Source organism: Mchenga conophoros, linkage group LG7 (assembly GCF_057382185.1).
Source record: "Mchenga conophoros isolate Kocher_MC1m ecotype Shallow Benthic linkage group LG7, M_conophoros_male_GT1.1, whole genome shotgun sequence".
NCBI classification, from domain to species: Eukaryota; Metazoa; Chordata; class Actinopteri; order Cichliformes; family Cichlidae; genus Mchenga; species Mchenga conophoros.
Genome location: NC_140532.1, coordinates 63,811,454 through 63,838,667, shown reverse-complemented (window position 1 = coordinate 63,838,667; position 27,214 = coordinate 63,811,454). Strand labels below are relative to the sequence as shown.

Sequence of the window (27,214 nt, the reverse complement as noted above, 5' to 3'; positions counted from 1 at the left end):
CCCAAATGATGTTTGATGCAAAAGAGAGAAAATTTGTTCCTGTGATAACAGTTGCAGTGGTTACGGTCTGACCGACTAATGCTCGTCACACCAACACATGAACAGGAACTAAAGGTTGTGGTTAAACATTTGTCTGCGCCTGTTCATCTCTGAACTGTCCTTCACTTGTGAATAAAACAGTTTTGACTGGTGTTTGTTTCTGTTTGTTTTGCATGACTTTCCCATAGCTACTCTGTTCTGTGGAATTCATTAAATAATGCTTTCAGAAATAAATCCACACCACATACAACCACGTTGACTAAGGCTCAGCTGTCAGTGAAGCACCAGTAAGAGCACACGTGCATGCTGGAATATAAAAATTGAATTCAAATTCAAAGTTGCAAAGACTTATAAAAGAGTGCACTACCCACTTTATTACGTATGCCTGTTCAACTGCTTATTAATACTAATCAGCCAATCATATTGCGGTACTTTGGTGCATTTAGGCGTGTGCACGTGGTCAAGACAATTTGATGAAAATTAAACTGGGCGTCTAAATGACAAAAGAAGGTGAATTAAGGTGGCTTTGAACTTTGGCTGTTGGTGCCAGATGGGCTGGGAGCTTCTCCACACAGCCATGTCTAGAGTTCACATAGATTAGTCACAGTCTAAATAATACAAAATATCTTCTAAGCGGTTCTTTGGGTAAAAATACACTTTTGATGTGAGAGGTCAGAGGAGAGAGGCCAAACTAGCTTTCGTTGCAGTTGTCACGTTTGCTTGGCTGGAAAAAAAAAATGCTGGTTTGATTCGAGCTCAAATGCTGTTTGAGGTTGTGTCAGGAAAGGCATCCTGTGTAAAACCAAATCAAACTACTAACAACTAAACTAGTTGTGGTGGCCCCTTGTGTCAAGGAAGAAGCTAAAAGCAGCCTCTTCATCTTCGAGCTGATAGAAAGGCAATGGCAGATACAGAAGAGTATCTCTGAACACACAACATATCAAAGCATGAAGAAGATGGGCTTTGTCTGGTTAGTCTGCCTGATGGTGGATTAAGAATTTGGTTCAAATAACATGAGATCCATCCTACCTTGTCTGCTGGTGGTGGTGTCATGGGGTGTGGGATATTTTATTGGGCCTCTTAGTGACCACATCCATTACTTTTTAACCACAGTTTACCCATTGACTGACAGCTGCATCCAGCAGGATGGTTGTCGTGGTCCCAGGCTTGCCCATAAAAAACTCACAACCCTGGGTCCACACCCATGTGCCATGTCATGAAGCTCAAATCATCTGAAACTGGTTTCTTGAAGATGACAGCGCACTCACGGTACTCAAATGGCCTTCACATTCAGATGGAGAACCTTTGGGGCTTGATGGATGTGCAACCAACAAATCTGCAGCAAATATTTGATGTCAACATGGACCAAAACCTCTGGGGAATGTTTCCAGTATCTCGTTGAACCTGAGGCATGAGTGCTTGAGTCAGTTCATAAGCCAGATTGATTCAACCTGGTGTGATCAAGGTATAGCTGATAAAGTGTCAGGTGACTGTGATGTTGAGGGGGTCTGGAACCTCATACCAGCAGCTGTTTATCATTTCAGTTTTTAGAAATAGAAAATTTCCATTTTGCTTCCATTGCTTCTGAGTGAAGCAGGTGCCTATGAGTACTGTAGAGTCATGTGACTCGAGAACATATGGTAGTGAAAATGGAGTGATCGTTGTTAGTTGAGTTGAATCCATGTTACATCCTTGATGTTATCTATTTCTATACTCAAGGTGGAGGAGCTGCAGAGGTGTTGCTTGATGGGTGATTTTTAATCTACGTGTTTAAGTGACAAAGACATCTGTGTCTCTTACACTTCCTTTTACCCAAAAAGGCAAGTCACTACGACAGATCTGTTAAGACTGCCCTATTTATGAGTGTGGCAAAGCATTAAACTTTCAGATCACTTTTTAGAACGACAGCCAAAGAACATCATCACATCCAGAGTGAAGTCACCATGAAGGCCACAGTGGGACTGCTGCTTCTGCTGCTCACTGTTTATTGCTGCGCTGCTGCACGTAAGTCTGTCAGTCTGCATGTGGCTAAGGATAAATTACACCTGAGGCACTTTGATGTTTTTATTTCAATTTTCATCTAATTTAATAGTAATCATCATAAATTGCATGACTTACAAGGTTTGCATTTGACTAAATTAACCTCAGATTAGTTATGGTTTTTGGTGTGCTGTTATTTTGAGTAAATACATTTAAAAAGGTTGTTTTTTGGCTTTGGTTATAAAATATGCATGCGTAACAAAGATGCATTTGTACCACAGACATGATATTAGGTTTTCAGATGTCATGTTACAGAGTTAAAGTGACATCTGAAAACCTAATATCATGGATGAGGACCTCAAGGATGAGGTTTTGCATGGTGTCAACTAAGATGGATTTTGCAGGGTTAGCTTGTTATCATGAGTTGTACACTCATAACTAAGGCTGTGTTTAATCACTCATAGAGTCAGAAGGCCTCTGGCTATTTTTTGTCCAGAGGCTTCTTAGCAGGTTGATTCACGTAATTTTAACATGAAGGATGCTGAGGTCACTGAACTGATGTGGCTCTTTTTCTTTCTTCCAGCTGAAGCATTGGATGAGACAGCTCCTGGAGAATGCTGTTTCCATTTCTTTACAGAACGCATACCAGTGAAGAACATAGTCTCTGTCACCAAGACTCACAGCAGCTGTCTGGAAAAAGCATTTGTGTATGTCACCACAATGAGTAATTAGATTAATAATAACAGTTTCTGAACACAAAACAAATTGCACGAACATTTTACTGAGACACAGCGTAATATTTTCAGTACTAACTCTTTTGTAATATCCCTGCAGGATCCATACAGCCAAAGGAAGACGCTTCTGCGTGGGCCACAGTGTCACCTGGGCTCAAGATGCTTTTAAGAAAGAGCAGAGCAGTGACTAACAATGCTCTTCAGTGTCCACGATCAAGCATAATAACAGGCTCTGTTATGTTACTCTTCACTGCCAGCATTTTTATAATGACTGTATTTTACAAGACGCTTTGCAAAGCATAAATAAACCCATGTTCTCTTGATTTGCTTGCGATCCTCTCCAAGAATGTTTCAATTAAAAAAAAAAAAAAACAAGCATCTGCAGTTGTGGTCAGAAGTTTCATGTCGATGATGAGTGTATGTAGTGTCACATTAATTTTGGGACTTTTAATTATTTTTTTTGAACTCAGGAATCTCAGGACGAGTGTACATGAACTTGTGTACTGTAAGAACATGCATGGATGTTTTTAACTTAGTGAAAGAGGTTTCATCGTGGGTAATTAAACATTAAGAAAGTTAGTGAATAGTTAATGAAGCATTAAAACCGCACAGGTCAGCCGTTTGTCCCGGGTATGAAGTGAGAAAACATTTGAAAAGTTTGTCACAACATAGACAGACAGGCACTGATGTCAGGATATCCAGCTCCTACAATGAAGCCTGCCTTCCTCACAATTTTGTACAGGTGTGAAATGCCCCTCTTCTTCGTGCCGATAGAAAATCTGCAGCAGCGTTTTGCAGATGTTGAAGGAGTCTGTGCTGACTCCTGCAAGGCTTCTCTGCCTCCCTCGGCTAGACTCTGAGTACCTTCTGCATGCGCTTGAGCTCCTGCTGATCACCAACTTTCACGTTACCTGTGATCCAGGGCTTGTTGTTAGCATAGCAATATACAGTCCTTACTGGAACAACAACATCCATACAGAAGTTCATGTTGCAATAATAATGTATACTTTATTGATCCCCGTGGGGAAATTAATCTCTCTGCATTTAACCCATTCACTCAGTGAAGCAGTGTGCAGCCACTAATCAGGTGCCCAGGGAGCCGTGTGTAGGGACGATACCTTGCTCAGGTGCTTCTGGGTAGCCATTCAGTGGATTCGAACCCTGACCTTCCAACTACCTACTGAGCACAACATAGCCTGATATGGGGTCACAAGTTTTTCACTCCTGGAACAGTACATGCTACATTTTGACATTTATTTTTTTTTACCATATATTTTTGCAATTTCACCATTGGATTTTAACTGAAACAGTGAAGGGCATCAACAGATGTATAATATTAATTAAGAATTGTAGGCATTTTTATTCACAGTCCTCCATTTTCAGAGGCTTAAAGAAACTGAATAATTGAGTGAGAGCAGTTTCATGGCCAAGTGAGGCCTGTTCCTGGTATTACGTGACAAATAAGCAGTTTAATGTCTAACTTGTCTTAGAGAAGACAGAAGATTTTTTAAAAAGTGGATGATTGCAGAAAATCTTCCCTCACATCTTGAGGAGAAACGTGTATCATTCTCAAACTCGACAATCAAGAGAAACGTTCATGAATGGGAATACAGAGTTTACTGAAGGCGGCTGCAGTCAAAGAAGAAGATCTCAGGAAAGAAATTCTTTTTGTTGTGACTTTTATGGAGTAAATTACAAAAATGAACAGGAACGACTAGAAAAAGTGTCTTCCAGATTTATGAGACAGACCATCTGCCCATTCCCAGCATGATCCCTCAGGAGGCCAGCTTTTTTTATGGTCAACCATAATAAAGCTCTAGTTATTTTAATCTGTGAACAGATTAAACAGCAATTTTATAATGACTGTATTTTCTAAGATGTTTTGCAAAGCATAAGTAAACCCACGATTGTTTTGCTTTCGATGCCCTCCAGGAATCTCTCTAATACTGTGGTCAGAAATTTACATACACTCATTATGGCCAGATTGGGTGTACATAAACCACAACTATATGAACACACGGAAATTTTGAATGAAAAGGATACGCTTTAATTGCAGGGTGTTTTTGAACAAATGACACTCACTGGGCACATGTGGACTCTCACGGTCTAAAACTGAATCTGCCTGCACTCTGACAGTATAAACACTAGGGAGAGTAGATGTGCAATAGCTGACTTTTGAGATTTGTTGTGTTACGGAAAAATTCTAATTTATCCTCACATTTAGATTTATGTGTTTAGAATCTTACTGTATGATTTTTGTGTATCTGCCTGCTTAAGATGAAGCAAGTATGTGCCAGCATGACCTTGTGAAAACTGCTTAGCTAGGCCTAATGATGTTTTACTATGTTATCTGCTAACTGTTTTGCTCAGAGGGATGTAACCTGGGAAAGGATAGTGGGAGTCTTCTCTGTTCAGCAACAGCTGAAAGGCTGTTGTAACTGAAAAGATACACGGAGTTTGTGCGGTGTTATAAAAGGGGCGCTGCAAGGTTAGAACACTCATCGCTATGAACCTGTTATGTTTTGATGTGTGTGTGTGAGACCTCCTGCGTGCAGTAATAAATAGCTTGATCACAGCTCCTACCATGTTGCAGACTTTATTTACAAAGTTCCACGACAGCTGGAGCAGGAGATTCAAATTAATAAATAATATCAATAAATCTGCAGGAAGTGTGTGATGTTATCATGTCAATATGGATAAAAAAATCTCTCCAAATGTTTTCAGCACCTTTTTGTATCTATACAATGAAAAACGTGATACAATAAATATGGTCCAACTCAGTACAGTGTGCATAACTGTGTTCACTGAATGCATTTATGTGTGCACATATGCAACCTGTTACCATCCGAGTGACGAGTTACTGTCATTGCTGATTGTAGCGGGTGCCCACTACTGCAGAGTCATTTGGCTGGAGAATAAGTAGTAACCGTGCTGTCCAGTGTAGCAAGTGATGTATTCACCATTTTTGTGACCAAACAATATTTACAAAAATAAATAAGAAAGTCAACTTCTTAGTTAACTCAGTAAAAATAAACATAACTGAACTTAAATCAGCAGAAATTATGGTCACATGCACACAGCTATACTGACCTGGTCCTTTCTCCCACTAACACCAGAGTTCTTCTGCTATCCAAACAATTTCTCCTCTGAACTATTCCATGCAGTAGGTAAGACAAATATTACCATTCTCATAAACGTATAATGCTACTCTTTATTAGCTATAAAAACTAAGGTGTAGTCAATACATATCACAACAATAAATCCATTTCTCAACAAACACAAAGTCAAATTACAAGACTTTATCAAATTACAAGAATTCTCCCCCTTCTTGACCTGGTCTCTTCCTGTGATCTCAGACTAACCTGGACGCTATAAATACGGGGAATTGAAACTACATTTCCTCCTATTGTTCCTGGCACACAGGTAGGTTAGGTGAGTTCAAACTAGACAATTAACAAACTTGTCAGAGTTGATTTAAACCAAGATGTTACATTAAATAATCTGTAACAGTGCGAAACATAAACAAACCCGGGATAGTACACGTTTGCCTACTACAGAATACATATGAGATATGGCTAAATCAAAACAAGAATGTTAACTAAGAATATCCAGCTTTTAACTCTGAACAAAAGGTGTTCTCACCCACTTTGTCACACAAACATTATAAAGGAGGTCATGATAGCTGGCATATTAATGATCATGAAACTGACCTCATGGCCCATTATTAGTCAGTGGTGCTAGTTTCAGTCATTATGCAAATGTACTGGTTATAAGGTTGGGGAACCCTGCAGTCGAGCTGAGACTAAACAAGTAATTGAATAAGCGACAAAATGTTTCTTGCACTGAAGACGCTATGTCCAGATGAACAGAATCAGCTTTGGGGGATTATAAAGAATCATATGGCAGAAATAAACAGACATTATGCTGTTACGCATGTCTTCTCAAACAAAATTACTTTAATTAAAAAAATTTAAAATGTGGTCATCGTTCTCAGCTGACTTGAATAGATGGAACATGATGTTATCTGTTTCCATAATCGATGTGGAGAAGCTGCAGAGGTGTTGCTTGGTGAGTGATCTTTAATCTACATGTTTAAGTGGTGGTGTGTCTCTTACACTTCCTTTTACCCAAAAAGGCAACTCACAATAATAGATCTGTTAAGACTGCCCTTTGTATCAGTGTGACAAAGCATTAAGTATTCAGTTAACTTTCTAGAGCGACAGCCGAAGGACATCATCACATCAGAGTGAAGTCAACATGAAGGCCACAGTGGGACTGCTGCTTCTGCTGCTCACGGTTTATTGCTGCGCTGCTGGACGTAAGTCTGTCAGTCTGCTTTTAACTGGGGATAAATGCCCTCTTGAATGTTTTTATTAGATTTTTATCTGATTTTATTAGTAATCGTCATAACTTAAATGAGTTACAAGTTAAAAACTTTTACTGTTTATTGTGAATGAACTTCACATTACGTGGGTGAGGTTATTACAAAACTTCAAAAGGGCGATGAGTTATTTTAAAAATTCATTTTCAAATGTTTTGAGTTTGATGACAAAACACGTTAAAATGTTACGAAGACAAACTTTTGCTTTTATCACATACATGACGTGAGGTTATGTATGTGTTTACTTTATGACCGTTTGATCCAGATAAAAAAAATAAGCTGTGGCGTTTTTAGAAACGAAGTGACAGTTTGACCTGAACAACCGGTCGAAAGATAATAATCAGAGGAAGAAAGACTTTATTTTTGTTCTAAAGAAAGAAATATATATATATATATATTATATGTACAACACTACTGGGTCACTAACAAATTACACATATAGCTCAGCCATGGAGAGCAATGCCATGAAGCTCCCAGCACACAGTTTTGTGACCTGAGCGCTCTGACAGTGTTAATGTCATTGCCTTTCTATTTAAAGACTGAGTTCCAGGCTGAGTGCTCAACACCTTTGACACATGCTGCTATGAAACTGAATTTTTTACTGTCTTTTTATTTTTTCTTTCAGCTCAAGGATTGCATGAAATGTCTCCTGGACAATGCTGTTTCAAATTCTTTACTGGAAGGATACCACCGAAGAAAATAGTCTCTGTCATCAAGACTCACAGCGCCTGTCTGGAAAAAGCATTTGTGTATGTCACCACAATGAGTAATTACAGTAATCGTAATTTCTGAACACAAAACAGTGTGCATGCTTTTTTAGGGTCTTCTCTCACTGTCCCTCTTCACCTGTTTTTCTTTCCCTTCTTTCCCTAATAATAATAATAATAATAATAATAATAATAATAATAATAATAATAATAATAATAATAATAATAATAATTTTATTATTAAGATCTATCAAGTGGAGCAATTTGGCAAAGCCATGACCAAAAATAAATGGAAAAATAAATCAGTTGGGCATCTTTCTTGTCCTTCAGACAATAATCCCGGTAATAATAATTATTGTTAAGTACCGAATGGGACAGGCAAAAAAAAGAAGAAGAAGAAACCCGAAAAAAAAAACCCACCAACAGCAACAAAAACAAAAAAACTCCGAATCCATAAACACGCGAGTCACAGCGTGGTATCTTCTGTTCTAACTCTTTTGTAATCTTCCTGCAGGATCGGTACAGCCACCGGGAGGCGCATCTGTGTGAGTCAGAGTGTCACCTGGGCTCAAGACGCTTTTAAGCAAAAGCAGATCGGTGATGAATGAATGCTCTTCAGAGTTCATGATCAGCCATAATAAAGCTCTGTGTTATGTTAACCCATGCTAGCAGCAATTTTATAATGACTGTATTTTCCAAAATGCTTTGTGTATATATATTAAAAAAACAACCCACGCATGTTTTTTCAATAAAAATGTTCGGCTTTGAATCGGGCGTTTACTTTTTTGTTTTGTTTTGTTTTTTAAGGAGAAATTTCCACACTTCATCTTTACCCTGCCAAAAAAAAAAAAATCCAGTAGCCTATCATACTGGTAGCGGACACAGGGCCTTCTGATTAGGAGTGAGGCCGAAAACAGTGGTTGTTTCGTGTAACCTGAACATGAACTCTCGTGTTCTGATTAACCTTTCAACACCGTTTCAGCTTAAAGCTATTAAAACTGAACGGTGTTCCAGACGTTTCGCTGTGTGCTACAGAAGTTTAAGATAGCTGCGGTTATAAAGTTCTGGGTCCAAATCAACGTGTGAAATTACATTTTTTATTTTTTATTTTTTTAGTGTTCTTTGTTTGTTTGTGTTTTAATAATTTCATTAAATTGTTCGAGGAAAGAAAAATATCTAGTATAAAATTTTTAAAGGCTTTCAGATTAAATTTTGAACATTTAGTCAGCACCAAATTGATATGATTTAACAGATAAATATTGACTACTCACATTAAAATATGCCATCTTATTTGCTCATATGTCGATATCGGCCAGCAGGGCTAATATCACCCCATAATAATAATTTAAAAAATATAGATATATATATATCTTTGCATGAACTGCAGTTTAGCAACCAGTCACCTCAGCGGCTCTTCCTGCTTTTAATGCTTTTAATTTATCTGCCTGAGAGAGTTTCATCTGCGGTGATATTTCCTTTCTTGAACATGAGTCGCCCCCTGCTGGCTGCTAAAAGAATGCGACTTCAACCATTTGTAAAGGTGACAAAAGAAATCTGACAGATTGCGAGATGTATGGTGCTGTAATAAAATTGAATTTAACTCGAGGAATGAAAGGTGAATGAAACTTCGTGTGGTTTTTTTAAAAATATTTTTTAATAGTTGTTATGGGCCCTGTTAAAAACTCAGACATCTTTGTGACATCCATACTTATTTTTGTGACCTGGTAACAAAGTCCTAAGTAAAATTACTTACTTGCATTACTGTCTTTATCCTTATTTCCTGTTACATGTGTATTGTTACATCGCAGAGACTTACATTAAACATGGCCAGAGTTTCAAATAATGAGGTCAGCGTATATTCATGTAATCTCTATGACTGCTCTGCAGGACACTCCATATCAGACACCTGGACCTCCATTACTGACAAACAGCTCCCGTGGGCCTTTCTCACCCTGTGTGGAAGGCTCGGGTCTAAAGGTTTCAGGTCCTCTAATCAAGCTGGTCTATTTTTCTAGCAGAAGCTGAGATAGGAGGAGAGCTCAGTGGTGAAAAAGTTTTCTGTCTGTGTGGAAAGGCTCACTGTGGACCTGGAGTAATGACTTCTTATAGAGAAGGCTCATGACAGTGAGGTCAGTGTACTCAAATGGGCTCCACGTCACCCCTCAATCCAAAGGAGGACCTTTGGGATGTGCTGGAACAGGAGAGACACATCATGGATGTACAGCACACAATTTGCTCACCAAATTCTGAAATGTTTTCAGCATCTTTTTGAATCTGTGCCATGAAGAACTGAGACAGCTCTGATGGTAAAATGGGGAAAACCTGATAAAGGCACGTTGTACCAGAGAAAGTGTCAAGTGAGTGTAATTTTGGGACATATGGAACCACCCAGCTTCTGATTGGAGCAGGTGCCCATGACTGCTGTGAAGTCATTTGACTCTGCTAAATGTTTGTTATGTTGTTTCCTAGTGAAGCCCATATGGATTGTAAGGGTTAATAGAGGCGTGTTAGAAAAAAGAACTACACGTGGAAGAAAAAAACTGGAATTATTCTTTCACTCCTTTCTTTTCGTGTCACGTTCATGTTTTTTCCATCATGGGAGTTTGTGGATTTTAGGATTATTTAGAGCTTTTCTCTCAATTACTTTCATTTTTAGTTTTCTATTGTAATCTCTTGATTAACTTTTGTTTCCTGTTTATTTTCTGTTTAGTATTTTGCCTTCGGGTTTATTTGTTGTAGTTCTTTGTGTTAGTTTCAAAGCCTTTTCCAGTGTTTCCCAGAGTCTATTTTCTGTGTCCTGGCTTCAGTGTTTACTTACTTCCTGTTTTAATGTGTTAGCTTGTTTCTTTTGTGTCTTGTGTCAAGTTTTACTTCCTCTGTGTTGTTTTTCTTCTTTCCCATTTGCTCTCCTTAGTTTCCCTCCCATTTCCTATTGTTACATAATCCTGTTTTGACAGCCATCTCCCTTTAATCTTTGAGGTGGCATTTCTTTAACTCCTCAGTGATCTGCCTTTGTGTGCTTCTTGTCTGTTTCTTGGACTTATTTTGCTTTTTTTGCACTGTCTGGACTTGTTGCATCTTTTGGACTTTGGACTGTCCTCATAAAAGGTGCGTTTTCTCCTTGTACAGTATGCATTTGGGTCATCTCATTTCAGATTAATATATTTTAAATGTAACTACTTAGTTGAGTCGCATACATTTATATCTCTTGATGTTATCTGTCTCTGTATGCAGTGTGGAGTAGCTGCAGAGATGTCGCTTGGTCGGTGATTTCTAATCTTTGTGTTTAAGTGACAGGAAAAACTCACCGTGACAAACATATAACGGCCCTTTAAGTGAGCGTGAGACTGCATTAAACATTCAGATCACTTCTTACAGCAACAGCAGAAGGACATCATCACATCCAGAGAGGAGTAAACATGAAGGCCACAGTGGGACTGCTGCTTCTGCTACTCACGGTTTATTACTGCGCTGCTGCACGTAAGTCTGTCAGTCTGCTTTACAGTCTGAAGATAAATGTAATCTGAGGCCTTTTAATGATTTTATTTGATTGGTCAAAACTTTTACAAGTTACACTGAGAAAACGAGTGAACATTATACCTCAGATTAATTAACTGGGACCACATCTGCAAAAAGGTTTGACAGCATTTCTAGTAGATAATGGCAGATGGTTTGAGCATGAATTGAGGCTGGGGTTTGAGGAAGGCCTCAGAGGGGACTGGTCAGATAGTAGTGCAGGCGAGTGTATGGAGAAACGCTCCTGCTCCTGAAATTTAGCTGAATTATTTCCAATTATACCTGTTTTTATCTGGTTTTAAATAAACTTATTGTTGTTAATCAGTTCTATATGCTGCATTTTAATCTGTTATGAAACTTTTTGGAGGGATTTATTATGATTTTTTATTTTATTTTGTGCAACTGCATTTTAGAAATGTCAATTTCAAGATTCTGAATCACCTTTTTCTCTTAGTTTACAAAACATGTTGAAAATAATATCATCCTCACAGCTGCGTTACCAGCTGGTTAAATGAGCCCCAAATGGATATTTGCATCACTAAAGAACAGCGTCAACTAAGAGGAATTCTGCAGTATTAGCTAGTTATCTTGCCATGAGTCATTTAGGACCATTATAATGATCATGACTAAGGTTGTGTTTATTCTAATCGATACAGATTACTGTCACATGAGTTCTGGTTGAAGGGTTTAATGGGAGCTGATAGTTCATGTTCAGTGAGTGTTAGTAGAGTCAGAAGGGAACAAAGGTTCTGCTGGCTTTAAGAAATCCCTAAATAGCTGTGGTGTTTAAAAATCTTTTTTATTGTCTTTCAGTTCAATCAATGTTCAGTTCAGCTGAACTTCAGATTATATTTGGTTGTTAACTTTAACTTACTATTGTTAATGCATTTTACATGTTACAAAAATTGAAAGCAACTCCACTCTGTTTAAAATTTAATCTTGGGCTGATGAGTTATTTTAAAACATCACCAGTGTATATCATAAAGGACCTGAGCGCTCTGACAGTGTTAATGTCATTGCCTTTCTATTTAAAGACTGTCAGTTTCAGCAACAATGCTCAACACCTTTGACACATGCTGCTATGAAACTGAATTTTTTACTGTCTTTTTATTATTTTTTTTCCTTTTAGCTCAACAAGGATTGCTTGAAATGTCTCCTGGACAATGCTGTTACAAATTCTTTACTGGAAGGATACCACCGAAGAAAATAGTCTCTGTCTTCAAGTCGGACAGCACCTGTCTGGAAAAAGCATTTGTGTATGTCACCACAATGAGTAATTAAAGTAATCGTAATTTCTGAACACAAAACAGAATGCATGAAAACACGAGCCACAGCGTGGTATCTTCTATCCTAACTCTCTTGTAATCTTCCTGCAGGATCGGTACAACCAGCAGGAGGCGCATCTGTGTGAGCCAGAGCGTCACCTGGGCTCAAGAAGCTTTTGCATCAATGACCAATCCGCACAACGATTATGAATAAAGCTCTTCAGAGTTCATGATCAAGCATAATAAAGCTTTGTGTTATGTTAACCCATGCTAGCAATTTTATAAGACAGCTGCAGCCTGGGTTTTGTACCGGGCATACCCAGTTTCCTGTTTTATATTCTCCTTTTTATATTTTTGGAGGTTTTCAGTTTGGATGTTACCTTTGCCTAGGTTATGTTTTTATTCTGATATTGTTAGGTGTTAAGCTTTTCCTGTCCTCCTATGTTCTCCATGCCTAGTTCTGTTTTGCTGTAGTACTTCCTTGATTTAGTTCATCTCTGTCTTCATTTGTACTATGGATTTGCAGCTGCCAACTAAATAAAGGTCAGTCTTTGGTTATTCAAGGTTGCCTCCAAGTCTGCATCTTTGGGTCCATTTCCTGCCTCACCATTAAAGAACGACACGGCTGCAGAATGGAACCAGCAGACCACACCATGCTTTTGGATGGGAGCTTACTGGAGAGTTTTCATGGCTTCTCAGGATTTAGGCCCAGATATCTGATTCAAAAGATATCAAGGTACTAACAATTGCACTTTCAGATATGAAAAGCATAATCAACTAGCATCCTCAGCTGCTTCCATTCCCAACTATTTTGAACATGCACTCCACAAACACCCACAACGGAGAACAAAAATGAAAAACATTCACACCTCTCTCCTCCATATTCCCCGGTTCCTAGTTGCAGCAACGGCAGCAAACCCGCGCCGAAGCCCTGTCGCATCAGCTGCAGTTAGGGAAGCGAGCGGGAAGCTGGCTATCACAAAAAAAGGGAGCAATGTTTTGAAACAATAAGGTTGTGAAGGTCTTGAGACAGCTCATTGGTTTTACACATAGTGAAATGTTTCTTGCGTGACACCTTGGTAAAATACCTTTTTATAGGCCATTAGTTGGGACGGGACCAGTGGATATTTAAAGTGACACTAGTTGTGTTGTTTTCATGCTGTTAAGCCCATCTTGTAAGGGCAACAGCTGACCCCTGGTGGCCACTTTGACTTGGACTGAATTACACTGATTTTGGGGGATTTTAGGGAAACGTGAAAACACAAGCGGAGAAGAAAGAGGTGTGTTTCAACAAAGTAACTTTTTTATCTTTTTTTTAATCTTGTTTCCAGAATGATTAAAAGTAAGAATTGAAATAAAATTGGTTTCAGAAGAATAATTAGGAAAAAGAGAGCTCTGAATTCAATCTTCCATATCTGATTGCTGTGAGATGTGAGGCTGAGACCAGTGAGGAGTGAAGCTTTCCCAGGATCAGACTCTAGGATGCTTTAGACACATTTAAGCAATAACAGCTTGACCAAAGTGAAAACCGACTGGACTCTGACCAAAAGCTTTTTGTCCAATGAGACGGAGGTGCTGGATTACCTCTGCACCACTGCTGTTCGGCTCTGATGTTCAAAGAGTATGTTTCATTTGTGCAAGCAAAACACATGTAATACATCAGCTGGCATTTATTCAGTAGTTTGTGCATCAGAACTTATCTGCAAGCATGTTCTCCTTGTCTGTGATGGTGGGTCTGGCCCACCTCTGGATCTGTACTCTCACTAATCCATCTGAAAACACTGAGATCATTTTAAAACATCTGTTGCTCATGTAGCTTGCCTTTTGTAGCACTTGGTTGAATATAAGGTCTTAATTCATCTTCACATATTCTCCATGTTTCATAGCAGAACACACAAACTCTGCTGGCAGACAGACTTAAATAATAAAGATCTTTATTTAGCATCGTTTAAGAACTTGGTAAATACTGCATCAACACTCAACAGAAAGTGAACTTCTACTACGTCACAATAAATAAACTTTAACAACAGATTATTTGTTATGATGTTATGAACTACGACATGCTGTCATAGCGACATGGCATCAAAAAACTGCCACTGCCGGACAAACTTACAGAGCAATTTAAAAAAACATGACAGAATACTAAAAACTTTAGAACAACAGGTCAAAAGACAGTAATCAGTAATTTCTATCCCAGAAGTTTATTTTTCTTTTAATGGAAGCATGTTTCTTCTGTTCATGTTCCTAACATATAGTATTTGGATAAACGTACAGCTACACGTTACACGTACAGGAGCTGCTCAGCCATGAAGCTCCCAGCACACAGTGTTTGTGCTGATGTTGCAGGACCATGTTCATACTTGTAAAGGCAGACTGCACATCTGGGTGTATGATGTTTTAACCTTATGATAATGGGACCGAAAACACCTGAACTGAGGCGTGTGGCCCAATACTGTTGTCCATATAATGTAGATCAGAACTTTACAGCATATATAATAAAAGACCTGAGCTCACTGATAGTGTTAATGTAGCTGTCCTTCTACTTAAAGACCCTCAGGCACAGGCTGAGTTTCAGCAGGAATGCTCGACACTTGACACACGCTGCTTCTCAGCTGAAGCTCATAAAATTGAACAGTTTTCCAGACGTTAGATGGTGTCTGCTAGGAAAGTTTAAGCGTGCTCCAATTGTGAAGTTCTAGGTCCATATTAATGTGTTAAATAATTGTTTTTAAAGTCTTCTTTGTTTGTTCGTGTGGCAGTAACGATTTCATTTAATTGTTCCAGGGAAGCAAAAAAATCTTATATAAAAGTTTTTAAAGGCTTTCAGATGAAATTCTGAACATTTAGTCAGCACGAAATTGATATGACTGAACAGATAACTATTGGCCACTAACGTCAACACAAACGTCACATCTTATTTGTTGACGTCAGCCAACAGGGCTAATAGCAGCCTATATTAAAACCTTGTGACCTCAGCGACTCTTCCTCCTTTTAGTGTCTCTGCCCTGAGAGAGTTTCATCAGCGGTGACTCAGGCCTGGGTGACCGTCCCTCTCCTTTGGGTTTGAAAAAGAAGGATTCGTTGAGTTTCATCTGGACCGCTCTGACCTGAGGACCAAAAAAAGTCACAGTGTTACTGAACAGTGGAAGAAACTTCAGTTACTCCATTTCTCCTGAGAAACATTTCTTACTGCTCAGCAAAAACAGAAATTCTTAAGTGTTTATAATGTCAAAATACACGAACCAACTGAAATGGACAGCCCTGGATAATTTTCTTTCTTGAACATGAGTTGCCCCCAATAAGATGCCTAAATTTGATACTCTCAGCCTCCTAGTAGTGTGTCTACTAGGAGGCTGAGGGGTAGCACTGCTGGTCACCAGTATTTTTAAGGGTGATAAGAGAAATCTGACAGATTGAGAGATGTTTAAAAAAGTGAATGAATCTTCATGCATTGTAACATCTAGTCCTTACTGAATTAATACTTTTTATCGGCCCTGCCAACAACTCGGACATCTACGTGACACTAATTTTTGCAACTTGTCAAAAGAGTCCTAAACAAAAGCATTAAAGGTGACCATATTATCTTTATCCTTATTTTGTGTTATATATGTACTTTTACAAGGTGTTACTCATAATCAACATGGGCTCAAATATTGAAGTCAGCGTACATGCACGTAATCCTTATTAGTGCTCTGGACATACGATATCAACAATGGTTTTCTAGTCTTGGTTATTGGAACTAGTCAAAGAACGTCTGTCACTGATTGAAAGATAATAATAATAATAATATATACATTATTGATCCCTGTGGGGAAATTCCTCTCTGCATTTAACCAATTCACTCAGCCATTGGGCGCCTGGGGAGCAGCGTAGGGACGGTACCTTGCTCAGGTACCTTCCAATCATGGGGCCACCACGCTACCTACTGAGCAACCCCTGCTCCTAAAACTTTGAACAACACAATGGTCGCTACTAGGGCTGGGTATCGTCACTGATTTCTAGAATAGATTCGATTCTGATCCACAAGGTCCCGAATCGATTCGATCCACGATTCGATTCAATCCGATTCGATTCGATTTTAATCGGGGAAATTTTGCCTCAGTCAGAAATACTATAATTCTGATCACGCATCAGTACATTTCCATATTTTTATATCTATAAAAAGAAAGCTGACACTTGCGAGACTTTATCAAAGGTGTAAGCATCACAGCAGATGCCTTTGTGTCAAAGTAACACAGAAAAACATGAAGGAGATTTTCCTGGCCTGGGATTTTATAGCAGATGACCTTAAAAATATTCTGCAGTAGATCAAAACGAAAGAGAACCATTAATCAACACATGAACATTACCTGATGCTGCTGAAGTGAAGCAGAGCAAAGTTACAGAATTGCAACACAGCTAAGTGTTTTGCAATTTTGCATAATTTTAAAAAGTTTAAATTTGTTCATAATTGAACAGCAGAAATTAGGCTTTCTTTTCAGAAGCGAGTAAAAGGGGGGAAAAAACAGCGGCCGACAGCGCTGTAAACAACGGCAGACTTGTGTGTAATAAGCAAGCGAGAGAGAGAGAGAGAGAGAGAGAGAGCGAGCGAGCTCTGCATGAAGTGTGATTTTATTGTGGTGGAAGCAAAACAGCAAAACTGGGAGGGAATTCATGACGATGTTTAGTGTGAAGTGTAGTTTGGATCTTCTTTTGCTGCTGGTTCAGTCAATATTGTTTGGAGAGAGATAAAAACCTACAGCTTCTGAATCTAGCGCAAAAAGGGCGTAAACACAAAGCGCGGACTCGCCGAAACATCAGAATCAGCGAGCTGTCGGCTTCCAGCCCCGACCGTGTCCGTGCCGTCGGGTGAGAAAGCCACATCTCCGCGCTTTGTGTTTACGTCTTTGTGCAGAATCCGTGTACCTGCTCTTATTTACTGCTTTAGCTGTTTGGTGGTTGCTGAAATTTTGTGAGGTTTAACCCGAGATTCTTGCATTTCGGGCAAAATAAATTTATATTCAAAAATCGATTCAGCATTTTAATAAATCGATATCACGTTATCCAAGCTAGAATCGATTTTAATCGATAAATCGATAATCAAAATCCACCTGTAGTCGCTACTAGCGTGAGAGTGTCCTTAGAGCTGGTTAACTGACCCTGCTGGTGAGTGTGTGTTTATATTGAATACTTTTAGTAAAAAATAGGATACAGGATAGGCTTTGAGTGGCAAAGAATGGGAAAATAAATATCAATAATTTGTAACTGTTAAATCTGTTTTTCATATTTTATCATGGTTCTTACACCTAAATCTTCCACAAACTAATCTTTACAGTCATACTTTTATTTTTTTTAAATCTCCCAGTAATCTCCTAAAAGAGCTGTACATTACATTTTTTTTCCACAAACAGGATAAAACAGCAGAATTCCCATCAGTGGGACATCTTACGCCAGTATTTTCAGTATTTTTGTGAAAAAAAAGAGAGAACTGCGATTTCAAGAGGCTTGAAGCTGAAAAACACATAAAAAGATATCTGGTGTTAGCTCTGAAGTTTGTAATATAAAGTTCAATATGTAAGATGAATTAATTTATCATCTGTTGCTCTGTAACTACACAAATAGGATCATGTGGTATCACCTGAATCAGGTCCAGCTTGCCAGCGCGGCACGGCTGCTCGCTGTCCTCGCTGGATGTCGTTGTATCAGCAGACTTTTGATCAGATTCTGACAACTGCGGACTGGGAGTTGTTTCTCCTCGACCCAAAAGCACCTGATTTTCTTTCACAAGTGAAGACCCAGATGGACCCATGCCTCCTTCTCCTTCACGGTTGACCTCCATTACTGACAAACAGCTCCTGTGGTCTTTTCTCACCCTGTGTGGAAGGCTCAGGTCTAAAGGTTTCACGTCATCGAAACAAACAGCTGGTCTACTTTTCTGGCAGAAGCTGAGGTAGGAGGAGAGCTCAGTGGTGAAGAAGTTTTCTGTCTGTGTGGAAGAGCTCACTGTGGACCTGGTTGGAAGTAATGACTTATTAATATGTGGCAGGCATGAAGAGGAACGCTTATTTGGAGGGTAGTTGTTGCACTCTCCAAGATCCAGGGAGGAGTCGATAATGATTGGCTCCTCCAGGAAAGGATGCCCCTCACTGAGCTTTAAATGCACTGAAGGTGAGACTCTTTGCTCTCCAGATAAGTTTGTGTTTTCTTGTTTCAGAAGGGACTTTTTTCTCTGCTTATGTATCTTATGATGTCCTTTACCTTCTTCAGGTTCTTCTGGGTTTGGCTGCACAAAGAGCTGATGAGGCTGTGAGTCATGTGGCCATTTTTCTGATTCTTCATGAAATTGTTTAAGCTGTTGGCACTCGCCTTGCTGTGTTCGCACCTGAGGAGATAGCATAAGGGCTCCGTCATTGACTTCCCCGCTGGAGGGTTCGGAGAGCGATGTTCTGAAAGTCTTCTGGGTAATAAACAAGTCCTGGCTGTTGATGTCATCACTGGTGCCCTGAGAGTCCTGATCGCGGCTGTTCCCCGTCACTGCGTCCTGTGAACAGCTCTCAGCGCCTTTCACAGCCGCCTCCTCTTTGGTGGAGGATGACGCAAGTTTAGGCCGTTTGACACGGATGTAACAGGGTGACACTTCAAACACCACTTTTTTTTTTCTTTTGCATTTCTTTTTGGAGTCTTGAGTCAGACGATCAGGCTTCAGCTTTTCATTTTGTTGCGGCTTTGATGCTTCAGGCTTCTCAAAAGGTTTTTCCTGGGCACTACCGCACTGTTTAAATACAACACTGCTGCCTAGCTCTAAGGCCAGTCTCCTTCTTTGCCTTTCTTTCTTCTTTTCCTTTTTCTTTTGTTTCCTTTCCTTCTTTTCTTCTTTGAGCTGGGAGTTTTTCTTTTTCTTCTGGATGCTCTCTTGTGGTTTCACAGTCATGTTGGTTTTGTGTTTTTTGTCTTTTTTGAGATCTTTTTTTCTTTTTCTTTTCTGATTTTCCAAAATGAAGTCTGTCTCCTCAAAGTCAATCATGATTCTGTTTAACAGGAAAAGGAAAGTAGATTATTCTCAAATACACCAAGTTTATGGTTCTTTTTTGTATAACGAATTAATTTTATTACAGCAAAGACAAACATACCATTCAATAATATTGATGTCATATCACTAAGTGTGCTATGTTTTTGTTTAGAGCCTTACCAAGAGCCTAAAGCATTACACAAACTCTCCCACACTTTACATTATATCAGAAAGAGACACGACACTCAAAGAATCCTGAATACTTTGCATTACATAATTTGATGAGAAGATTAATAGGTAACAACAGTCATTGGAAACCAAAATCAGCAATGCTTTGAGGACTGTTTTCAAAATCATACCAACAACATTAAAAATTGAAATCCGAGGCTGATCAAACTTGTGCCATAATGTGGATGAGTCATGTTTATGGACCCCATGTCCATAAGACCCTCCGGGACACTGTCGAAAGATCAGGCTCCTCTCAGAGCTAAATCAGGTCACTGATGGGCTCCTGGAACTCTGTGGTGCTTTTTGGCAGCTTTGGATGCTCGTAACATCCCAGATTCTCAATTTGATTCAAATCTGGGGAACATGAGGGCCATCAGTGAAATGAATACCTTCATTATACAAGAACTGCCTTTACCCTTTCGCCACATGAGGCTGGGAATTGTCCTGTTTTGGTCCTGCTGGAGGTCCTTTTCTAGGCCTCCAGCAGTGCTCCTTGGGCAGATACTGGTCCTGCTGCTAGTTTGATGTAATTTTATAGCCCTGACCAGCTCCTCTCACGTAACATCACTTCTCCTGCTATCTCTTGAGATTGTAGTGGGAGACACAGCAAACCTTCTTGCAACAACATGCGTGGATGTGGTATCAGGGAGGAGCGGGACTACTTGTGCAACGTGAATGGCTGCAGGCGCAGTCTCATTGTGCCAGCAGTGATAAAAACACATAAAAAACTAAACTAAACTAAACTAAAACATATCTCAGAAGGGATAAGAAGCAATGATGTGTGGCCACCATCTCATGTTCTACTAGTGACTCAAGCAGAAGACATTTATGAGATTAAAAATTTAGACTGAAATGAAGTTTTTCTTTTACTTTTACAACACCGGTGAACATCCAAGGGAAAGACATTGAGATAGTGGACTCTTATAAGTACCTGGGTGTTCACCTCAACAATAAACTGGACTGGACTACAAATACAGACATCCTGTATAAGAAGGGCCAGAGTCGACTCCACCTGCTGAGGAGACTGAGGTCCTTCGGAGTCTGCAGGACTCTGTTAAGGACATTCTATGACACTGTGGTAGCATCTGCCCTTTTCTATGCAGTGGCCTGCTGGGGGAGTGGCTGCACGGACAGGGACAGGAGCAGGATTGACAAACTGGTGCGGAGGTCTAGCTCCGTGCTGGGATGTCCCCTGGAGTCTGTGGAGGTGGTTGGCGAGAGGAGGATGTTAGTAAAGCTGACATCCATCATGAACAACCCACATCACCCACTGCATGAGTATGTGAGTGGGCTGAGCAGCTCCTTTAGTCAGAGACTGAAACACCCTCGCTGCAGGAAGGAGCGCTTTCGCAGATCATTCATCCCAACAGCAGTTAGACTCTATAACTCCTCAATCACGATGTCATAAGTCACTGGACACTGAACATCCACGGTCACCACTTCATGCATAATGGACCTTCCATGTGTACGGACATGTGCAGGTATATATGTATGTATATGTATGCATATGTATATTTAGTGTGTACATGTGTGTGTGTACATGTCTATACATAGGAATAGTAGTGGTACAATAGTTATGCCAAGCTATATAGTTTATGTCTTCCATATTTCCAACCATATCCATAATCACATACTGTGTATGCTACCATTGTATATAGTGTATTATCTTACTTTTTTTCATTGATTGTACTTATTTGTATTTTTGTATTTCCTTCTGATGTCTGTACCTGAGCTGAGGTGACGCAAAAATTTCCCCGTTGTGGGATCAATAAAGTCTTATCTTATCTTATCTCTTTCTTACTTTGAGTACATTTCAGAACCTGTACTTTTTCACTTTTACTTGAGAAAAGAATTTGAATCTGTACCTTTTTCAGCGCTTTTATTTAAGTACATAATGTGTATACTTTTGCCACCTCTGCCTCTATGTGAGTGAAGTTGCCCCCCCCCCCCCCCCCCCCCACCTTCTTCAAATCCAACAAAAGTGGTATCAAACGTTTGTGCTAATTTGTGCTGCAAAAATTTTCTTTTGTGCTGCTATCATTTTAAAGATATTAATAAAAATTTCTAGAGGTCATCAGAGGTCAACCAGCCCCCCCACATGAATTAAATCAAACAAAATGGGTGTCAATCAACTGTGCTACGTTTGTGCTGGTTTGTGCTGCTAAAATTGTTGTTTGTGCTGCTTCTGTTTTAAAGATATTAATGAAAATGTAAAGGTCAAAAGGTCAACCAGCCCCCCCACAATACCCAAATCAAACAAAATTCATGTCAAACGTTTGTGCTGGTTTGTGCTTCAAAAATTTTCGTGTGTGCTGCTATTATTTTAAAAATCTTAATAAAATAACGTCTTGATGCGTGCCTAATCATCCAGGTAAGTAAATCCCAAAGGGTTGATACTGTTCATCTGGACATTTTCAGTGGGAGAAACATTTCATCACTCATCCAAGTGACTTCTTCAGTCTCAGCTGACTGCAGGAGAACCTTCCAGATGAGGCAGGTGCAGTAGATGGGGAGGGAGGCAAGAGAGGTCCCCACAATGCTCTCGGCTGCTCTCACTACCCGTTGTCATTTTTTCCTGCAGAACCCAATGCAGGAGTCATACCACACAGTGATGCAGCTGGTGAGGATACTCTTAACTGTGCCTCTGTAGAAGGTGCTCATAATGGGGGTTGAATCTCTTGTGCTTCTCAGTTTGCAGAGGAAGTAGAGTCGCTGTTGGTCTTCTCCACATTCAGGGACAGGTTTTTGTTGCTGTACCACTCTGCAAGATGGTTAACTTCACCCCTGTAGTAGATCTCGTTGTGGGTCAGCAGAATGAAGAGAAGGGGGCTCAACACACATCCTTGGGGAGCCCCCGTATTCAGTGTTCTTGGGCTGCAGGTGTTGCTGTCGACCCATACTGTCTGCTGTCTTCCTGTCAAGAAATCTAGCAGCCCGTTATACAGCAAGGTGCTGATCCCCAGCAGATCCAGTTTGTGAATGAGTTGCTGAGTTCGGTATGCGAACTCAAATGGATCCAGGTTGGGCGAAAGCGATAATTTGATTTGATGCATGACTAACCGTTCAAAGCACTTAATAAGGGTTAGGGTGAGCAGCACCAAGTTCCTGGGGGTCCACATCAGTGAGGACCTCTCCTGGACCACTAACACAGCATCACTGGCCAAGAAAGCACAACAGCGCCTCTACTTCCTGCGCAAACTCAAGCGGGCAAGTGCTCCACCACCCATCCTGACCACATTCTACAGAGGAACTATTGAAAGTATCCTCTCCAGCTGCATCACTGTGTGGGGCGGTAGCTGCACTGACTATAACAGGAAAGCTCTACAACGCATTGTGAGAACAGCTGAGAGGATAGTTGGTGTACCACTTCCCTCCCTGCAAAACATTTACACCACTCGCCTCGCCCGCAAAGCCATCACAATTGTCAACGATGCAACCCACCCCGCGCACTGTCTGTTCAGCCTCCTGCCCTCTGGAAAGAGATACAGAAGTCTCCGCTCCCGCACTACTAGGCTCACCAACAGCTTCATCCACCAGGCTGTGAGACTGCTGAACTCTCTTCCCTCCTGGCTCCCAGCCAGCAGAATCACCAGATTGGCAGAAGTATAGGAAGACAGACTGGACTCTACCCCTCCCACCCACCCCCATCCACGCACACTCTCCAACAAGGAAACACTCTCTGAACTAAGAACTGGAAAACATTCCTGACTGGAAACAACTACCTCTGCATTGCAATTGCACACACCTGCTGCTATATATTTTTAGTATTTCTTTTAGCACCATTTGTATTATTATATTACTATTACTGCTGCTATAGTCTTATGCTGCATTAAAACAAAATACCCCTACCAACCACAACCTGGGACTACCTCAAGTAGACTAGTATACTATTTTCCAGGGAACACTGTTGGAACACTTTTATTTATTTTTTTGTCTATCCTGTTACCTATTTAATATTACCTTATTGTTAGGGCTGTTTTTTGTTGTGCATCTGCACTTTATTGTTGTCAATGTCTACGCATGGGACAGTGTGAAACGTAATTTTAATTCCTTTGTATGGCAAGTACATTTGAAGAAATTGACAAATAAAGTTTTCTATTCTATTCTATTCTATTCTATAATGATGGAGGTGAGTTTGACAGGACAGTAGTCCTTAAAGCAGGAGGTAGATGACTTCTTGGGTACAGTAATGATGGTGGAGGCTTTGAGGCATGTGGGAACGACGGCCTGACCCTAGTGATGTGTTAAAGATGTCTGTGAAGACATTTGGGAGTTCCACAGCATAGTCCATCAGTGCTCGTCCAAGGATGTTATCAGGACCTGGAGCTTTGCGTGTATTGATTTTGGCAAGGGATCTCTGTGACATCATCGATGCATTTTGGGATGTAAGCAATGACAGTTTCTGTATATTCCTGAAAGTCTGTGGTGTTGTCATGTGTGGCAGCCTGTGGTGGAAAAGCAGTCTTGCAGTGCCTCTGAGGACCCTTCTGGCCACACCTGTACCTGCTTATGAACTGGTTTGGTGACTTTGACCAGGGGCCTGGGGGAACCCATGACACACCTAGGTTTCTGCCTAATAGGTGGAATTAAGACAGTTCCAAAAGCAAACACAACTGATCAGTGCTGAGAGTGGTCCTGTTGCTGAGGTTGGGGTGATCCTGTAATCTCTTATGAACTACCTACAACGCTTCCGTGACTGGGATGCAAGTGAAGACAGATGTAACATCTCTCTCTCACTGTACATGTACTGTTTATAAAATTAGGGAAACATAACCAGAACAAAAAAAATAATTTGCAGGACAAATGTTTGACATCCATTTTGTTCGATTTGAAGAAGGTAGGGGGGCCAACTTCACTCACATGTGTTTATAAGGTTGGGAAAACCTGCAGTCAGCTGAGACTGAAGAAGTCACTTGGATGAGTGACGTTTCTCCAACTGAAAATGTCCAGATGAACAGTATCAACCTTTTGGGATTTACTTACCTGGATGATTAAGCACACATCAAGACGTTATTTTATTAATATTTTTAAAATGATAGCAGCACAAATAAAAATGTTTGCAGCACAAACCAGCACAAACATAGCACAAACGTTTGACATAAATTTTGTTTGATTTGGGTAATGTGGTGGTGGGGGGCTGGTTGACCCTTTGACCTTTACATTTTCATTAATATCTTTAAAACAGAAGCAGCACAAACAACAATTTTAGCAGCACAAACGTAGCACAGTTGATTGACACCCATTTTGTTTGATTTAACCTCCTAGGACCTGGCGTCCACATATGTGGACATCACATTTTCGGTTATTTAGACCAAAATACTCAATCTTGCTCTAGAAGGGCCTGATATCCACCTACGAGGACATTATACTGCTACAGTTCTATCAAAATTTTAAACGAATATCCTCATATGTGGCTCTTATTTTTCTTAAAAATAAAAATAAGTTAAAAAAAATAAAATCTGGTAATTCTTTGTTTTTACATTCATCGGGCCCCAATATGCCCAAATATCAAAGAGAAATTAAAAATGAATGCCGTGGAAGAGTTCGGCTCATAGGAGGTTAATTAACGTGGGGGGGCTGGTTGACCTCTGATGACCTCTAGAAATTTTTATTAATATCTTTAAAATGATAGCAGCACAAAAGAAAATTTTTGCAGCACAAACCAGCACAAACGTAGCACAAACGTTTGATACCACTTTTGTTGGATTTGAAGAAAGGGGGGGCAACTTTACTCACATCCTCTAGCCTGCCTTTAACACTTCACTCCATCCTAAAAGGTGAGGGGAATGATACGAATCAGCGACTGAAACCTACTGAATGGAAGTATTTCGTGTGCTTCTCCACACGTTTCTTCCCCTTTCTGTACCTTATTATAAATTATGGTGCCTAAATCAGTAAGCTCCTATATAACTGGTTACTACTGACGTTTCAAACTAAACTGTTTAATGGTTGTAGGACCAAGCAAGGTTATGCTATCTTTACTTTTATTTGAAGATTCTAAGTACAAGTGGAGTGTGTAACATTGTAGCGATCAGTGTAACTGAATCTGGGGATTAGCAACACGAGTTAAAATGACTATATTACAGGGTAATGGATGTTCACTCACTTTTTTTCCAGTTCAAGGTGGCGGCGGGTGGGGGTGGGAGCTTTAGCCTATCCCAGGTTAAGAAGGGGAAAAAACCCGTGGCGAATTATCAGAAGAATAGACTGAAAGTTGAGGTTTTAAAAGTCAATTTCGTAGGTCAACTATTCCGGAGGGCGCTATTACCTGTTTAGAGCCTGAAAATTATAATATCATTATACAGAAACCTTTTTTTTTTAACATAAGCTAATTGTTACCTCCGAGGGCAGCTTCAGCTCCAGCCACAAACTGCACTTCAAAGGGACCGCCGAGAGTTCATGCGGCGTTCACGGACTTCTGTTAAATCCCGACTCTTGAGAGTTAGTGGAACGCGTATTAAAATATTTAGACATAATGCATTAGAAAAGCTAAGTGTATAAAATGGGGTTTTGTTTTTTATCGCTTGTAAATAGTTTACATTTCCCTGCTGTCACAGGTTACCAGTCCATCACAAAGAAAGACAGAGAGGTGTCTAGACTCATACTGGCTGATTTATTTCCATCAGACTTTATGAACATGTTTCTGGACTGTGAGAGAACAATACAAACTCCACAGAAGGACCCAACAAGTAAGCAATTTTCTTGTTTCCCACTAAGGGCAAGCACACTAACACTTTCACCTAGTGAAACACTGTCACCTAGTGGTAGACCAAATACTTTTACCAATAGTATTTTAAACTACAGTTTAAGACATGTACTCATAACAACGTATTAAAAAAAATTAAGGGGCATGGCGTTGGTGGGTATAAAAATCCATGAAAAAATAACGTTTTTTCACATTAAAGTGGCAAATTTTGGAGAAAAAAAGCGTGAAAACTTGGTGAGAAAATGACTAAATATATCTATAATTATATATTTAGATATATAATATATAAATCTCCCTCTACCATTGCTTTTTCTAAAGAAATTACTGTACTGTGATTCTATTATAACTTATGGGCAGATTTGGGGCTCAACATAGCAATATACAGTGCAGAAGTCTTGAGCCGCCAAACAACACAGCTTGAACTGTCTTAGCAAAGCGCTCCTGTAATTTCTTTCAATAGTCTTCAGGAATATATATATATGTGTGTGTGTGTGTGTGTGTGTGTGTGTGTGTGTGTGTGTGTGTAGGGAGAGAAGGGAGAGAGAGATGTATATATATATATATATATATATATATATATATATATATATATGTATATATATGTATAAAACCCTTTCCCTGGGAACTTTGCACATATACCAGAAGTATGTTTTGTGTTGCCATGCAGACT

At 39.8% G+C, this 27,214-nt stretch overlaps 4 protein-coding genes across 6 annotated transcripts; 3 read left to right on the top strand and 1 right to left on the bottom strand.

The window, feature by feature from the left end:
• Positions 1-1,947: 1,947 nt before the first annotated feature.
• LOC146571497 (eotaxin-like) lies at positions 1,948-3,076 on the top strand. Its single transcript, XM_085281298.1, has 3 exons — positions 1,948-2,043; positions 2,603-2,726; positions 2,854-3,076. The coding sequence occupies exons 1-3, from the start codon at positions 1,983-1,985 to the stop codon at positions 2,942-2,944; spliced, it is 276 nt and encodes a 91-aa protein (XP_085137424.1). The 5' UTR covers positions 1,948-1,982; the 3' UTR covers positions 2,945-3,076.
• A 3,874-nt stretch (positions 3,077-6,950) lies between these two features.
• On the top strand, positions 6,951-8,600 carry LOC146571496 (C-C motif chemokine 4-like). The gene is made up of 3 exons (XM_085281297.1): positions 6,951-7,071; positions 7,760-7,883; positions 8,356-8,600. The coding sequence occupies exons 1-3, from the start codon at positions 7,011-7,013 to the stop codon at positions 8,447-8,449; spliced, it is 279 nt and encodes a 92-aa protein (XP_085137423.1). The 5' UTR covers positions 6,951-7,010; the 3' UTR covers positions 8,450-8,600.
• Positions 8,601-10,761: 2,161 nt separating this feature from the next.
• On the top strand, positions 10,762-13,185 carry LOC146571495 (C-C motif chemokine 7-like). 2 transcript variants are annotated; one of them, XM_085280733.1, is made up of 5 exons: positions 10,762-10,949; positions 11,076-11,103; positions 11,220-11,321; positions 12,487-12,613; positions 12,734-13,185. In XM_085280733.1, exons 2-5 carry the CDS (start codon positions 11,094-11,096, stop codon positions 12,834-12,836), a joined length of 342 nt encoding a protein of 113 aa, XP_085136859.1. In that variant the 5' UTR covers positions 10,762-10,949; positions 11,076-11,093; the 3' UTR covers positions 12,837-13,185. The 2 variants fall into 2 exon arrangements, with proteins under 2 accessions (XP_085136859.1, XP_085136860.1); XM_085280734.1 differs by lacking the exon at positions 11,076-11,103 and having other exon boundaries at positions 10,764-10,949.
• A 1,406-nt stretch (positions 13,186-14,591) lies between these two features.
• LOC146571494 (uncharacterized) lies at positions 14,592-26,225 on the bottom strand. Of its 2 annotated transcripts, none has more exons than XM_085281295.1 (3): positions 26,178-26,225; positions 18,240-19,629; positions 14,592-15,729 (listed from the first exon to the last, which is right to left on the bottom strand). In XM_085281295.1, the coding sequence occupies exons 2-3, from the start codon at positions 19,623-19,625 to the stop codon at positions 15,595-15,597; spliced, it is 1,521 nt and encodes a 506-aa protein (XP_085137421.1). In that variant the 5' UTR covers positions 19,626-19,629; positions 26,178-26,225; the 3' UTR covers positions 14,592-15,594. The 2 variants fall into 2 exon arrangements, with proteins under 2 accessions (XP_085137421.1, XP_085137422.1); XM_085281296.1 differs by lacking the exon at positions 26,178-26,225 and adding an exon at positions 25,945-26,129.
• Between the last annotated feature and the right edge of the window lie 989 nt (positions 26,226-27,214).

Bases quoted from the DNA above. Each gene is read 5' to 3' on its own strand.
- LOC146571497 (XM_085281298.1), top strand. From the start codon at position 1,983: ATGAAGGCCACAGTGGGACTGCTGCTTCTGCTGCTCACTGTTTATTGC. The intron at 2,044-2,602 runs GTAAGTCTGTCA...TCTTTCTTCCAG, and splicing joins TTATTGCTGCGCTGCTGCAC to CTGAAGCATTGGATGAGACA. The intron at 2,727-2,853 runs GTATGTCACCAC...ATATCCCTGCAG, and splicing joins TGTCTGGAAAAAGCATTTGT to GATCCATACAGCCAAAGGAA.
- LOC146571496 (XM_085281297.1), top strand. From the start codon at position 7,011: ATGAAGGCCACAGTGGGACTGCTGCTTCTGCTGCTCACGGTTTATTGC. The intron at 7,072-7,759 runs GTAAGTCTGTCA...TTTTTCTTTCAG, and splicing joins TTATTGCTGCGCTGCTGGAC to CTCAAGGATTGCATGAAATG. The intron at 7,884-8,355 runs GTATGTCACCAC...ATCTTCCTGCAG, and splicing joins TGTCTGGAAAAAGCATTTGT to GATCGGTACAGCCACCGGGA.
- LOC146571495 (XM_085280733.1), top strand. The intron at 11,322-12,486 runs GTAAGTCTGTCA...TTTTCCTTTTAG, and splicing joins TTATTACTGCGCTGCTGCAC to CTCAACAAGGATTGCTTGAA. The intron at 12,614-12,733 runs GTATGTCACCAC...ATCTTCCTGCAG, and splicing joins TGTCTGGAAAAAGCATTTGT to GATCGGTACAACCAGCAGGA.
- LOC146571494 (XM_085281295.1), bottom strand. From the start codon at position 19,625: ATGATTGACTTTGAGGAGACAGACTTCATTTTGGAAAATCAGAAAAGA. The intron at 15,730-18,239 runs GTGATACCACAT...TTTGGTCCTCAG, and splicing joins GCAAGCTGGACCTGATTCAG to GTCAGAGCGGTCCAGATGAA.